A 13,132-nucleotide genomic window follows, 5' to 3' on the forward strand; every position below is an offset into this window, starting at 1 on the left:
GATACCTATAGCACCAATGTACCACACTGAACTATGTAAACAGGACTAAAATTTCCAAAGGAATTAAATTGTTATCAAATTAATAATAGATAGCATTTCTTAAATAGCCTGAGGTGCAGATGAGGGTGGTCATTTGTCTAAATTACGGGTTTAATCAATGTCTGTCCTGAATCTGTTTCTCAAGTTACTAGAGCTGTCAGCTTGGAATTGATTCACAGAGTTTATTTTGCAAGATGCTGAATTTATTCAAAAACCCTGTTGGTGCAGCCCCTGGACTGTTTGTTTTTATGGCCATATACAGTCAGATGTCAGCATCTGCTGGGAGATGCCCACATTTAGGAATCACAGCATGGCTGAGGTTGGGAGGGGCCTCTGGGAACCACCTGGACCCTGCTCAAGCAGAACCACCTACAGCCAGATCCCAGGACCATGACCATGGCTTTTAAATATCTCCAAGGATGCAAACCCCACAATCCCTCTGGGGCAACCTGATGTTTCCTGATCTCCACTGAACCTTCTCTTCTAGGTGCCAAGCAGTCCCAGTTCTCTCAGCATTTCCTCACAGGAGAGATGCTCAGTCCATCATCTTGGAACTCTCCAGTTAACTCCATGTCTCTGCTACTGAGATCCTCTGCTACTACTTGTTCTGGGATCTCTCTCTTACACTGTACATCCTTCAGCTTATGTTTCACACATGTAGGAAGTAACCCCTTTCATTTTTAGAAGCATCTCTGGATAAGACAGATTATGAAATTAAGCCATATTGGATAATGAACTTTGCCAAACTACCAGGCCAGTTATTGAATTGCTATTTCTAGTTTACAAATGTAGATGGTAATTATTCTCCACGATCCAAAAGTTGCAGCTTTTATTTATGCATGTATGGGTAAATAAACCCAAATTTTTCAAATGTGTGATAATCTCCTTGGCAACAAGAGCATGTCCAGAAATACATCTGACAAAACGAAGCTGCTAAATCCTGGTTAAGCATATGAATGACTCTGATGACTGTGTATTTAAATTTAAGCACACAGTTAAATTACACAGTCAGAATCAGCATCCAACACTAGTCCTCTGTTTTCCTTTCTAAAGATGTCAGTAGTTTTGGAAAAATTACCATACTTGCATAGAGATGGATTATTGATCAGAATACAGCCAGATTTTGAACTCTTAGGAAGGATTAGGAATATTTTTGTGTTTTTGTAAGCCAGGCAGAGGGCCAAAGGGGACAAATGTAGTGCAACTCAATGAAAATTTCCGAATGCAGCTGGAACAACTCTGCAAAACCATCCTCAAATGATTCTGTAAGACATTATGGGAATTCATTCTCATATGTGTACTGAAACCAAAACAATGTTTGCTTGAACTGAGTTGTATACTACAGGATGGCTGAAAAACATAGTTGGAAAAGCACTTTTGTACTTCATTGTTCTGAGAAACAACTGGTTCACTAGAGATGTTATCATCTATGCTTCCAGTCCTGTAGTCACAAGAAGAGCTGTGAAACTGAGTGAGGACTTCAGAATATGGCCCAGAGGAATAAATATAGCCAACTGTTGTTTATAGTTCTTACTTGTGTTCTCCTATTTTCATTACTGGTACTACTGCTTAGTGCAGGTTTGCAGGTCACTAAAAAGCATGATTAGGATCTAAGATGCATTTTGCTATGATTAATTGAGATTTAGACTTTTTCCTTTTGCTGCAGGCTGCTGAGAAATTAAATTGCTGTCTCTTTGTGCATCCCTGGGACATGCAGATAGATGGGAGGATGTCCAAATATTGGTTTCCCTGGCTAATAGGTAAATGTATATTTACTTTGCTTAACCTACATTTATGAACTGGATTATGCCCAGGAGATTGTTGCCAAGTAAAGTACAAGTACAGAAAAAATTACATTGCTTTTCTGTCAAACTTTCTTGTTTTTTAAATCTGGTATTATGATCAAGTCTATTGTGTAAACTCAGCAGTCATTTGTTTCTAAGCTTGTTTAGTTTTTCTTTAAAATACTTCGAATTAAAATTATTAAGACTAGCAACAGAATATAGTATTCTCTTTTGCCCTAAACACAAAAAGCAGATAACAAGGAAGAAGTGAATAATCTCAAAAATGAGCTCCTCAAAAATAAAAAGAGTAAATGAAGGAGTAAGCAAAACCAAACATTTTTTCCTATAATTTCTTGGGTTCTTTCTTAGAATCAGGTTGATCAAAGAGGAAATAAATCTAACTTTACATCAACTGTAGCTGAAACAACATGTACTTTGAAAGCTTTCAGTAGATGTAGGATATTATCTAGTTGTCATTTTTATCCCATTTGATAGGTAAATCACAACACTGAACAACAGGAGTAGGGTTTTTCTGCTACCCAGAAATGTTTAGACCTGATTCTACCCTCATGTATTTTGTTCTGTGTTGGTTTGTTTTGCATGGTTTTGCACTGCCACCAGTTCTGAAAAACATACACAATATAGATATAATACACATTCTGCCTGGAAAATCTTGCTGTCCCAATCACCAGTGAATTATCTTAAAATAATATCAGTTACTCTTAATCAGAGTAGGCTCAACAACACAGATTTAAGAAGAAAATAAAAATTATTGCATTTACCTAACAAAGTGCAAATAGAATATTTTCCTACCAAGCCTAGTAAGGCTTTGCATCTGAGCATATGGTAAAATATTAATGAAACATAATCCTATGAGCTGGATAGATGTTGTTTCCCCCATAGATTAGAGGAACTCCATTCCTAATTTCAAGATAGATGTCTGAAGTTGGGTGTTTCAAAATGGCATATTCTAAATATATTGGGTGTGCTCAGAAGCTGAGGCCTGCTGTAGGAACATAAATTCCTGCTCTGCTCCTAACTCTGGGTAACCAACTCAGCCAGGAGCAAAGAGAGGGACAGGTTAGTTCCGAACTGTAGGATCTGGCATCATGCCATAACTAAACCCCAAATCTCTGTTGAGCAAGGATAATGGGACTCAGGCCTGTACTGGGTATTTCAGGACACACCAAACCTGTCTATCATCTGTCCTAGTGGTATGGAGTAAAAACTGGACTTAGAATTCAGAAGAACTTCATTTCCAGGCCTGTGTCTTCATTTCAGTTAATTAGAACTCAACTCTGTGTCCATCCCCTAGAAACAATGCATGACCTTTGGCAGCTGCCCTGCAACTATTACTTTTTCAGTTGGCTCAAGGCTGATGGAAGAAAATTAAAATAACATTTAAAAATCAAGTAGGAAGTTTAAAAAGTAAAGCTCTTATACAATTAAGATGTTTTTCTTCTTAGGCATGCCAACAGAAACAACCATGGCCATTTGCTCCATGATTATGGGAGGAATTTTTGAAAAATTCCCTAAGCTGAAAGTTTGCTTTGCACATGGAGGTGAGTAGTGTACCATGTGAACCTCCTGTTCTTTGGCTGAGCATGGTACAGTTGTATTTTCTGGTATCTCAGCTAATGGGGTCACCACGTGAAGCCTGCACCAGCTGAGCACTGTCACCCCAAAGATGACAGTCTGACAGATCAGCTACTTTTATGAACACTCTCTAGCCTGCAGGGTTTGCACTGATACAACAGCCTTTAACTGGTACAACAGCCTTTAAGGGAAACAAAAAGGAAGGGGAGGCAGCAGGTGGTTTAAGGAAAGAGAGGAGGAAGCAGCAGGAGGAATTTGGGCATCACAGTAGTGAAGAAGTGAGAAAGACAGAAAAAGAAGCTAATGAAGCTAAAGGAATGAAAAACCACTGGTGCAGAGCACATTCTTTCTAAAGAGCTGACAGGAAAATTTATGAATCTTTGGTGACATGGTGGCTTTTTCTCTCTTACATATTTTCAGCTTATTAAAAGTTATTAAAAATTCCTTCTTGCAGGTGGAGCTTTTCCATACACAGTGGGTCGAATCTCCCATGGATTCAACGTGCGCCCTGATTTGTGTGCCATGGATAATAAGGTGGATCCAAGAAAATACCTTGGCTCATTTTACACAGACTCTCTTGTCCATGACTGTGGGGCTCTAAGGCTGCTAACAAGTGTAGTGGGAGAGGTGAGTTTTAGTGCTTCCAGAAGTGGGTGAGTCATTCTTCAGTTTATTTTCTAGGAAATAGCAAAAGGAGAAGAGAAAAAGAAAGCACGAAGAAGACAATGTCACTGAGTGAAATAAATTGATGGGCTTCTAGATGTTGATAATGATTTTACCATATGGATTTATTGAAATGGTGGGTTTAATCCAGGAAATCATGCACTGTCAATCTTAGTTCCATCCTTCTCTAAGCTTTTTCAGGATGGGACTTCAAGCAAAAACTGCTTCAATTTGGAGCCTGGTTTCAAATGGCTTAATTTTCAAATTCAAGTGCATGCTTGAAGAAATCAGATTGTATTTCCACTTGGGAAGTTATAGACAGAAAATAAATCAGTAATAAGAAAAGCTTTTGTGACTATCTCAGAGAGACACTTAATCATTATGGGTTTGCAGAAGTATTTTAGTTGTTTGTAAAGAAATCTTTGTAGTTTAGCAAACCATTTAAATGAGGTACAGCATGGGACAGACAAATCCTAAAACATTCAAATAATCCCTTCTCAATAAATGCTCAGGAAGGGATTGGAGATGGCATCCCTCATATCAGCTTCCAATGGATCACTGCAAATCAATAGGATACCTGTCTTTGTGCCTTGATCTCTGCACCTCACAGAGTGTCTGCAGCCAGAGGCAGATTCCTCCAGATGTCAAATCAGAAATGCAAGCTCTGACAGGGATGTTCTTGTCTCAGCAGCTGCAGTCCTGTTTCCTGTACATCAGTGTCTAGGCTCACATGGTATAGGGCTGTTGCTGTCATCAGGGCCTCCTGTATGATCAAAGTTCACAAACACCACTCAGCTGATTGGGTTTTTTAACAAAAAAGAATCTGTTGATTCCCTAGTTTCCTCTCTAATTCTCTGAACAGGTTACTGCAATAAATCTGCTCTAGAACTGGTACAGAAGTGGCTTGCCTAGGCCAGACAAAAATAGCAATGCAACACTATTGCTTTATTTATTGTGGTACTCTGAGCTCAGGTATCACACCTAAAAGTCTGTGGGTTTTCAGTTCATGCTGAACAGGAAGTCTGTAGCTTTGTGACTGGACTTCTGCCTGTAGCTCCCCTGCAGGACTTGTGTCTTTTAGGAAAAATTTGCATTTGAAGATTCATGGAAAATTCAACCATGTGACAGCACAACTACAGCTTGAAACAATAGAATGGAAACTTTTGTGAAGCGTATAGGTTTGTATGATACAGTACCACTGCAGCTGTAAGGAGTGGAGACAGTATCTTTTTTGTTAAACCCACCCTGAACCAAAAATAGATTTATGGAAGGAGCCCCATTAAAGGTGCAAAGAACCTGCCATGGAGCCTATTTCCATTAGAAACAAGTAAGATAAAACCCAGGTCAATTTACTCAAAAAAGATCTGCTAATAAGCTGTTAGTACTGGAAAGTTCTGATAACATCAGTGGATATTAACTCAGGTGACATTTGTCATCTCTGTGCCAGGGATTAATTTTAGGCACCAGATGGGTTACTAATAAAATACTAGGGCTCCCAACCAATAGTGATTTTTCATTTCTGTTACCAACCTCTATATAGCAAACAGATCATGGTCCACAGCCCAGTAGTTTTTGACATGCATTATCTTTTGAATCTAACTGTAGCTTAGAGTAAGCAAATGGCTTTAAGGTGTTTTTTTACAACAGATTTTAAAATTTTACTGTGTGTGATGTACATGTCCATTTTGAAAAACACTGAAAGATTCATGGAGTAAAAGTTCAACACTTGCCTCTGTTAACTCCTGAGAAATCTCCCCAAATCCAGGCCATGTTCATTCTGAGTATATTTTTGTTCCACATGCAGTTCAGGATGAGTCTAGCTCTTGAATTTTAAATTGCCAGTGCAAGGAGAAAAGGTCACTTGCTTGTTTCTTTTTACCCATTTTAAAATGTTGGGAGAGTGTTTTGCCATTGTTAAAAAGACCTTGGTAAATTAACAGCTGTGTGACTCAGCCTAGCTGAGACCACAGATTTTTTTTGTCATTGGAATCTGTTAAACTGAACTGTAGATGCCAAGAGCAAAGCAGGAGGAAAAGTACAACAGGATGCTGAATCCATTGCTGAAGAATTGGAGTTTTTTTGTGTAGCACAAAAGTCTCAGAGCACCTCTGCTTTAGAGTCAGCTTTGCATCTCAAGGCTGCTGTAAACTATTGATGTTTGGGAAAGCTACTGGCTTTGCACCACATTTAATTTCTCTACCTTTCATCCTAAGAAACTACACATAGACTCTGGTCCTTAATTGGGATTAGTCTTTGCTACTGGAATTTAGCTTTTTTAGTTTTTTAGGAGAGAGAAAGTATGGATATTAATTTGATAATCTAAAAGTCACTCCACATTAGCCTCTTTGGTGTTTTATTTATTTTGCCAACAGACTTTTAAAACTAAGAGTCTCAACACAATACATTTGGCCAGCATAGTAGATTTGGTGTCTTCTTTAGTTCTCGTCTGAGTATTTTGAGCTCAAATAGTGTGACATCAGGTGCAATCCCAGTGCTGAAAAGTCATGAGTCAGATACCAAAAACATAAATGTTTTTTGCACTCAGGAGAACTTTCTTTCTCTTTTCAAAAATCTAAGGCATCTTGTCATTAAAAACAAAAACATTCCCATCACGATTTCAAACTTTACTTTGCAACCACGAAGATTAAAAAGTTCCCTCTTTTTTCTAAGGAAAGTTGACATTCTCACATAACACCCTTCCATGAGTCAAATGCATAAACACCAAATATCTGAGTGCTTTCAGTGCAGTCATGTTGGCAGAGTAACACATATAAGATTAATAAATGCTGGGCTAAAAACAATGTGATGGAGTCTTGAGGCTGACACTGTAACTTTGTGAGTGGAGGCTTGAAATAGGCCAGCTCTCCAGAGAACAGCTCAGAGCTGTGCAGGAAGGGCTCACTGTGAGGGAAGATGTGCTTGGACATGGCTTTGGGTCCCTGGGGAACAGCCACTGCCTGGCTCCAGTGTGTGATGTGCTGGCCTTGAGCTGATCAATGGTAAAATCCACTGACAGCTGTGGTGAGTCATGTCTATTTAATCCCCTCCCTTCTTAGTTTGGGGTGCAGGTTAATTGGGGATGGAAGCAGAAATACACATTTGTGAGAAAGAATTCTGTAAGAGTGCAGAATTGCTGCAGTCCTTTGCTCCCCACATGATGAGGTGGCATGAGGTGAGTGCAAATAAACACAAAATCCCCAACGTTGCTGGCTATAAAAAGTGAAGAACTGGGTTGACATGGGATTAAATGACTCAGTGCATCTCTGCAAAAACTTCCCCATGGTGATTCCTCCATCATCCAAAGGCATTCTCTGGCCACAAGTTGGAGCTGAACTGACTGTAGCATTCTGGACTTTTTTTCAGGTGTTTCATGTTGTAGGAAAGAAGGTGAAATTCAAGCCAAATACAATTTTTCCTTATGTAAGAGGATGAAGTAAAGCTTAAAGCATTTTGAGATTCATTTTCAGATTTGGGTCCTTATTGCTGTGAAAAAAAGAGTCCACTGAGGTTAATCATTAGCCCCATGTACCTCTCTAATAGGAGAGATGTGCTAATTAAGTCTTCTAGGGAAAATTGACTTTGTTGATATGGTTTGGAATAATGTAACAGTGCTTCCCTTATGCTAGGAGCATTATTCTTCTGCAGAGGCTTCACTTCTCTGAAGCTGGTTGCTGAAGACAGGTGTTGCACCATTTCATAGATGGGTACAAAACTGAAGCTCAAAGGGTACAAATGAACAGTCTGAGATCACTGGGAGCACAGCAAGAATCCTGATGCTAAATTTTCCTCACTGATTTACAGTTCTTAATTTTACTACTAATGAATAGGTCCCATTATTAGCTACGAAATATTTTCAAATAGAGGAGAAAAATATATCCACATAGAGAGGAAAAGAAATGTATTATTCCAGTGAGGATGTGGGATTTCTTTCTGCTTCAGTATATAGGAGATATAAATAAGAATATACAAACCTTCCTGTCTTACATGACTTTCCCTTGTAAAGAGATGGACAAATTCTATGTTTCCTTCTCTTTTAGTTAGAAATACACTTTCTCATATGGTATGTTTTTTAGTTGGTTTTTATCATAAAATACATGACATTTGTTTTTCTAATCTGAATAAAGCATCTTGGTATTTAAATGAATATTATAAATAAAAGAATATATTTAGCTGCTTCAAAGTGCACACATCCCAATCAATTTTGTTTAGTCTATGCTCAGAACTGGATTTATTAGACAGAGGGTATAAATTTTCCTATGTTAATCTTATGTTAATTCTTCTATAATAAATTAGAACACAGGACAGAAAATAGGAGAGAACAATAGAATGTTTCTCTTCTGTTTAGATTTTGGGTGAAGGTTTGTGTAGGTTCTTTCAGAGAATTTTGGGTGACATCTAGTGGAGATTTAAAAAAAAATTTAAAAGCATTTGACAAGTAAGAAAAACAAACCATTTCAGAAAAGAACTGAATGATGTTTTCTTCACCCTGTTTTCAGTATTGATCTCTGCTAACAGAGTTCAAATATTGTAACAGGTGTCCAAAATTCATCATTTCAACTTCAAATCCATGAGACATTTAAAAACATACATTTTTAATGAAAACTCTGGTTTTTCAAATACTCCTGTCTTCAGGAGATGAAGCATAAAGGAAAACAGACTTCTGATAAAATCAAGAGAGTTGGCAGTATGCACTCTCCAAGGCTGATAAAATGGGGAAATATCATTCCAGAGAAAAAATGAGCCTGGAACAATGTGGTCCTATTGAGGATCTGCTCATTTCTTTTCATCTCTGATAACAGGGATGTTGCACACAGATTTTTATTGAATTTTCTTCTCACTGACTTACTTTCAGAAACAAATCATATCCTGCTATCCATATTTTTAGGTGCATGCTTCAAACTCACAGTTAATATCCAGCCAAAGACAGTGACATTTTTAAAAAGCTGCAGACCTCCAGAAATATATGAAATTTTGTAAATGAGATTTAAGTTTTGTTATCTGAAGTTGAATACCAGTTAATTTTTCTTTAATTTAAGTATTTGTACTAATTTTATACTGTACCATGTTTTCAGTAGTACCCATTGCCATTACTGCACATTTTAAGCAGCACAGAGAAAACAGTTTTTATTGTTTTGCATTTCTTATTACACATTCTTCTCACCCATTGATAATTTTAAATTTGTGTGGGTGTATTTAACCAAAAACTTCAAATTCAGGACTGCAAATCCAAGCATCTTTTCTGAGTTTGGTGGAGAACTTCCTGAGATTCTTAAAGAAATGTATCCACAAGTCTCATAAACATTTTGTAGTTCACACACCAGTGCAGAGCATGGAATCAGTCAAAACTCAGAAGGAAGAATTCTGTGTATCCTTTATTGGCCATTTAATTACAGAAACACTCACCCAAGATTAATCATTGCAGTTTAGGCAGAGCATGTGCAGGGGCTGTTACCTTTCAAAGCAGCACCACAGCAAAGAAAATCAGTCTGAGTAGGAAATGTGTTCTAAAAATGGAGTTTTTTTTAAAAAAAAGCATTTGACCAGTAAGAAAAACAAAACATTTCAGAAAATGACTGAATGATGTTTTCTTCACCCTGTTTCAGTACTGATCTCTGGTTCACACATTACAACAAGTTCTAATTCTTTTATTCACCCAAGCAATAGAAACTCATGCACAGGCCTGGGATTTGCATTTTCAACTTTCTACTTATCAGAATTAAAATACCATAACTTCAGTTAGACACCACAAAAATGAATAATAAATGATTTGCATTATTTTCCCAATTAAAATTAATCAAAAAAACTCTTGAGTCATTGTTTCCAAGCTTTGTTCTTTTCCTAGTGGAAGTTATGATCTTCATATTCACTTTCATAATTAATCAGTCCAATATATACATCTAATTTCTTGTACTTCATTATACATACCAGAAAGCATGTGCTCTATTGTTTAATGTTAATTTAAAACAAATTAAACACCTGAAAGAATTAAAATTTACCAGTTTAAAATATAATATTAATGTTACTGTAATATTGTATCGTTAAATATTAATATTACTTAAACTCCCTTGTTTCATGGTACTACAAAATGTACAAATTTTGTTTATTATCAGGACAAAGTTATTTTGGGGACAGATTACCCTTTTCCACTTGGGGAACTGGAACCTGGAAAATTGATTGATTCAATGGATGATTTTGACCATAAACTGAAGGTATGATTTTTACATTTGAGGGGTTTTCCTTCCTTCTTAAGTCTCTGTCTGAGACAGGAGATAAAACACTGAAAAATCAGAGTACTACACAGATTTCTGCAGAGATGGGAAGAGGCCCTTCAGTCTCTTTGCAGCAGTTCCTCTTAAAGCACAAGTAAAACCATTTGAGTTAAATACAAGCTAAGCACAAACATATATGTGTTTTGTTCTTACAGGATAAACTCAAGGCTGGAAATGCTCTGGAATTTTTGGGTCTTAGCAGAAAACAATTTGAATAATTATGAAGTACCAAAGCAGCTAAACTTCAGAAATAATATCCTTATATTTCTATTGGCATACGCAATTGTACACATAAAAAATAAAATTGTCAATTATCTGACAGCCTCCTGTTATTTCCAAAACAAAAGCAAGGGTGCTGGAAATGAGTATGCATAGATATTGCTTGAGGATTTAGGTTGTTTTTAAACAATTCTGAAATCCCTGCTTTCATAATAGAGGAGAAATTTCATCTTTTGCAGTTGTGATAAGAATCTCTGAAATATAATCAATGCCAGATTATTAGCACTTAATTCTCAGGAAGGAAAGAGCTGAGAAAATGATGTACCCACTACATTTCTGTCTTTGTTATAACAAACAAACAAACAGAATTTGAAAGAATATTAAAGCAGAATTTAAACAATGTTGATGCCCAATAAAAAGCAACATTTGCTCCTATCCACTGGTGCAAAATGCAGCACACCACACTCAGCTCAGCACTGCAGGTGCACTTGTGCTTTGTCAATGTTGTGACAGGATGGAAAAGGTCTGTGTGGGGACTTTACATTTTACATTTTAGCTGCCACCTACACCACTGGGAACTTATTAATCAGAATCAACTGAACAATATGGCTGTAGGTGCAGAAATAATGTACTGTGTGGGAAATACTTGGTGTGTCACTGTCACAATAAATACTAGTGTTTGGCAACAGCATGGGTTAATGTTCTATTCCTTACACAAAGCTTCCTAAAAGTAAGGCTGGATACTTGAAATGTGGAAGTGCTAATGCCCTCCCTAGCTTGAGTCCTGCTATAGGAATGGAAAGATGGTTTGCTTTATAGACTATTGATTGAAACTGAAACAGGTTTTCATTATTGTCCAGAGAGTGCACAGGCATCCTCCTCCTGAGAGAATTTCCTACCAGTCAGAGAAATGGGGATTAGCACTCACAGTCTCTATTCTCCTGGGAGCATTGGCTGGCTATGTGTGTGTCACCATTCTTCTGTTCAGTCTTGGAACATTCCAGGCAAAACAGGATTAGACAGAAGTTGGTTTTAGTCTGGCCACAGCTGTCACAGACTGAACCTGAAGGATGTTGAACATCAGCAGTTCCTGCTGATCCCAGCCTTTGCAAAAAAAGCTCTGTCCTTCTTTACAGTGTCAAACCAACTCCCTCCCCACCAAAAAAAAAAAAAGTCAGCAGCTCAGAGGTTTAGAATATCCAGTTTTTATGTAAGATGAAAACAAGAGCCAGAAAATAGCTTTAACAATATTTATTGTTGACCGTTTTAATTTAAATATCCACATGCAAGTACTGAGTTTTCAACATGTATGATTTTTCAATCAGGTTGTTTTAAATAAATGTCAAAGTCAAAAGGCAATTTCATTCTCATATTTCCCTTCAGTATACATGATTCTCACAGACGTTGAAATGGATTTAAGAGGAAAATACATTGTGATTCCTCCAATACATTTTAATTAGATTAATTCTTCTTTTTTTATGATTGAAGCCAGTTAAGTTAGTGAAAATGCAATGTCACATCTTTGGGGAGCAAGGTCTGGAACCTCTCCAATAGCAAGAACAGTATTTAATTACCTTAACCTGTGACTAAATGGGTGATTGCAGTACCCTGCATGGGAGTTAATTAATGTGCATACCCTGCATAAATCATATTCATTATTCTCTGTCATTATTTAATTATATTCTACCTACTCTTGATATCTTAAGATTTTTAAGACAGGGATATATATATATTTATAATCTTCCCTCCATCTTTTCATTTCATTAACAAAGCTAGTGTAAAATTCTAATTGCAGTCAGATGAGAATGTTCATAGTACTCCTTCACAATTAAGGAATAAAGAATCTAAGTTGAACACCCAAACTCCATAAACTTTACACAGTGATTTAAACAATGAGGTAAAACATTGCACCTTGAACGTTACAGACACAAAAATATGAAGTCAGAGATCAGCTAATTACATGAGAAGTCTTTGAGGTTAAATTTCCTCTGCAGGATCTTAAAAGACGATGTACATTTGGGAAGATCAGGCAAGAAATTTGTGTCTGTGCTGCAGTATGCATCTGATGTAACTTCAGGTGAACAAAACCACTGCAGACTGATAGTGGCGTGTACTGAACACGAGCAGAACACTTGGAGCCTCATTTTCATCCATGGTGACCAGAACTTTAAGAATCTTTTTGCACCCTTTGAACCCTGGATCCATAAACTCAAAGCATAAACTCCATGGCTGAATACGGAGTGCCCAGCGAGAGCAGCCTGCAGGAGCATCACTGACATCCCGGAGCTGCTCACCTACGATGACACAATTTTATAAAATGATGTAATTTTCTTATGCATTTCTCAAGTGTGTCCATGCTGATATTGCCAGCAGACAGGAATTTTCTAGGAACTATTTGTGCATTCTAAATTTTTCCTTCCTCCCTCCCTTTCCACGTCGTCCTCCAAGTAGGCTGTTCAGTGACGTGCTTATATTAAAAAAGGAACCCTTACTTCTAACACTTTTTATCTTTTTTTCACTTCATTAAGCATAAAGGTCTCCAGCCCGAGGTTAGCTATTTGA

General features: G+C 37.3%; 1 protein-coding gene across 4 annotated transcripts in view; it reads left to right on the forward strand.

Moving 5' to 3' along the window:
• Positions 1 to 11,258, forward strand: part of ACMSD (aminocarboxymuconate semialdehyde decarboxylase) — a 35,862-nt gene extending 24,604 nt beyond the window's left edge. For all 4 annotated transcript variants that reach the window (XM_033065091.2, XM_033065093.2, XM_033065092.2 and 1 more), the window contains 5 exons: positions 1,706 to 1,799; positions 3,290 to 3,385; positions 3,874 to 4,046; positions 10,193 to 10,291; positions 10,507 to 11,258. In XM_033065091.2, the coding sequence (XP_032920982.1) occupies positions 1,706 to 1,799; positions 3,290 to 3,385; positions 3,874 to 4,046; positions 10,193 to 10,291; positions 10,507 to 10,569 (525 nt within the window). In that variant the 3' untranslated portion in view covers positions 10,570 to 11,258. The remainder of the gene's footprint in view (positions 1 to 1,705; positions 1,800 to 3,289; positions 3,386 to 3,873; positions 4,047 to 10,192; positions 10,292 to 10,506) is intronic.
• The last annotated feature ends 1,874 nt before the right edge of the window (positions 11,259 to 13,132 follow it).

Source organism: Catharus ustulatus, chromosome 7, assembly GCF_009819885.2.
Source record: "Catharus ustulatus isolate bCatUst1 chromosome 7, bCatUst1.pri.v2, whole genome shotgun sequence".
In the NCBI taxonomy this organism is placed as follows: Eukaryota; Metazoa; Chordata; class Aves; order Passeriformes; family Turdidae; genus Catharus; species Catharus ustulatus.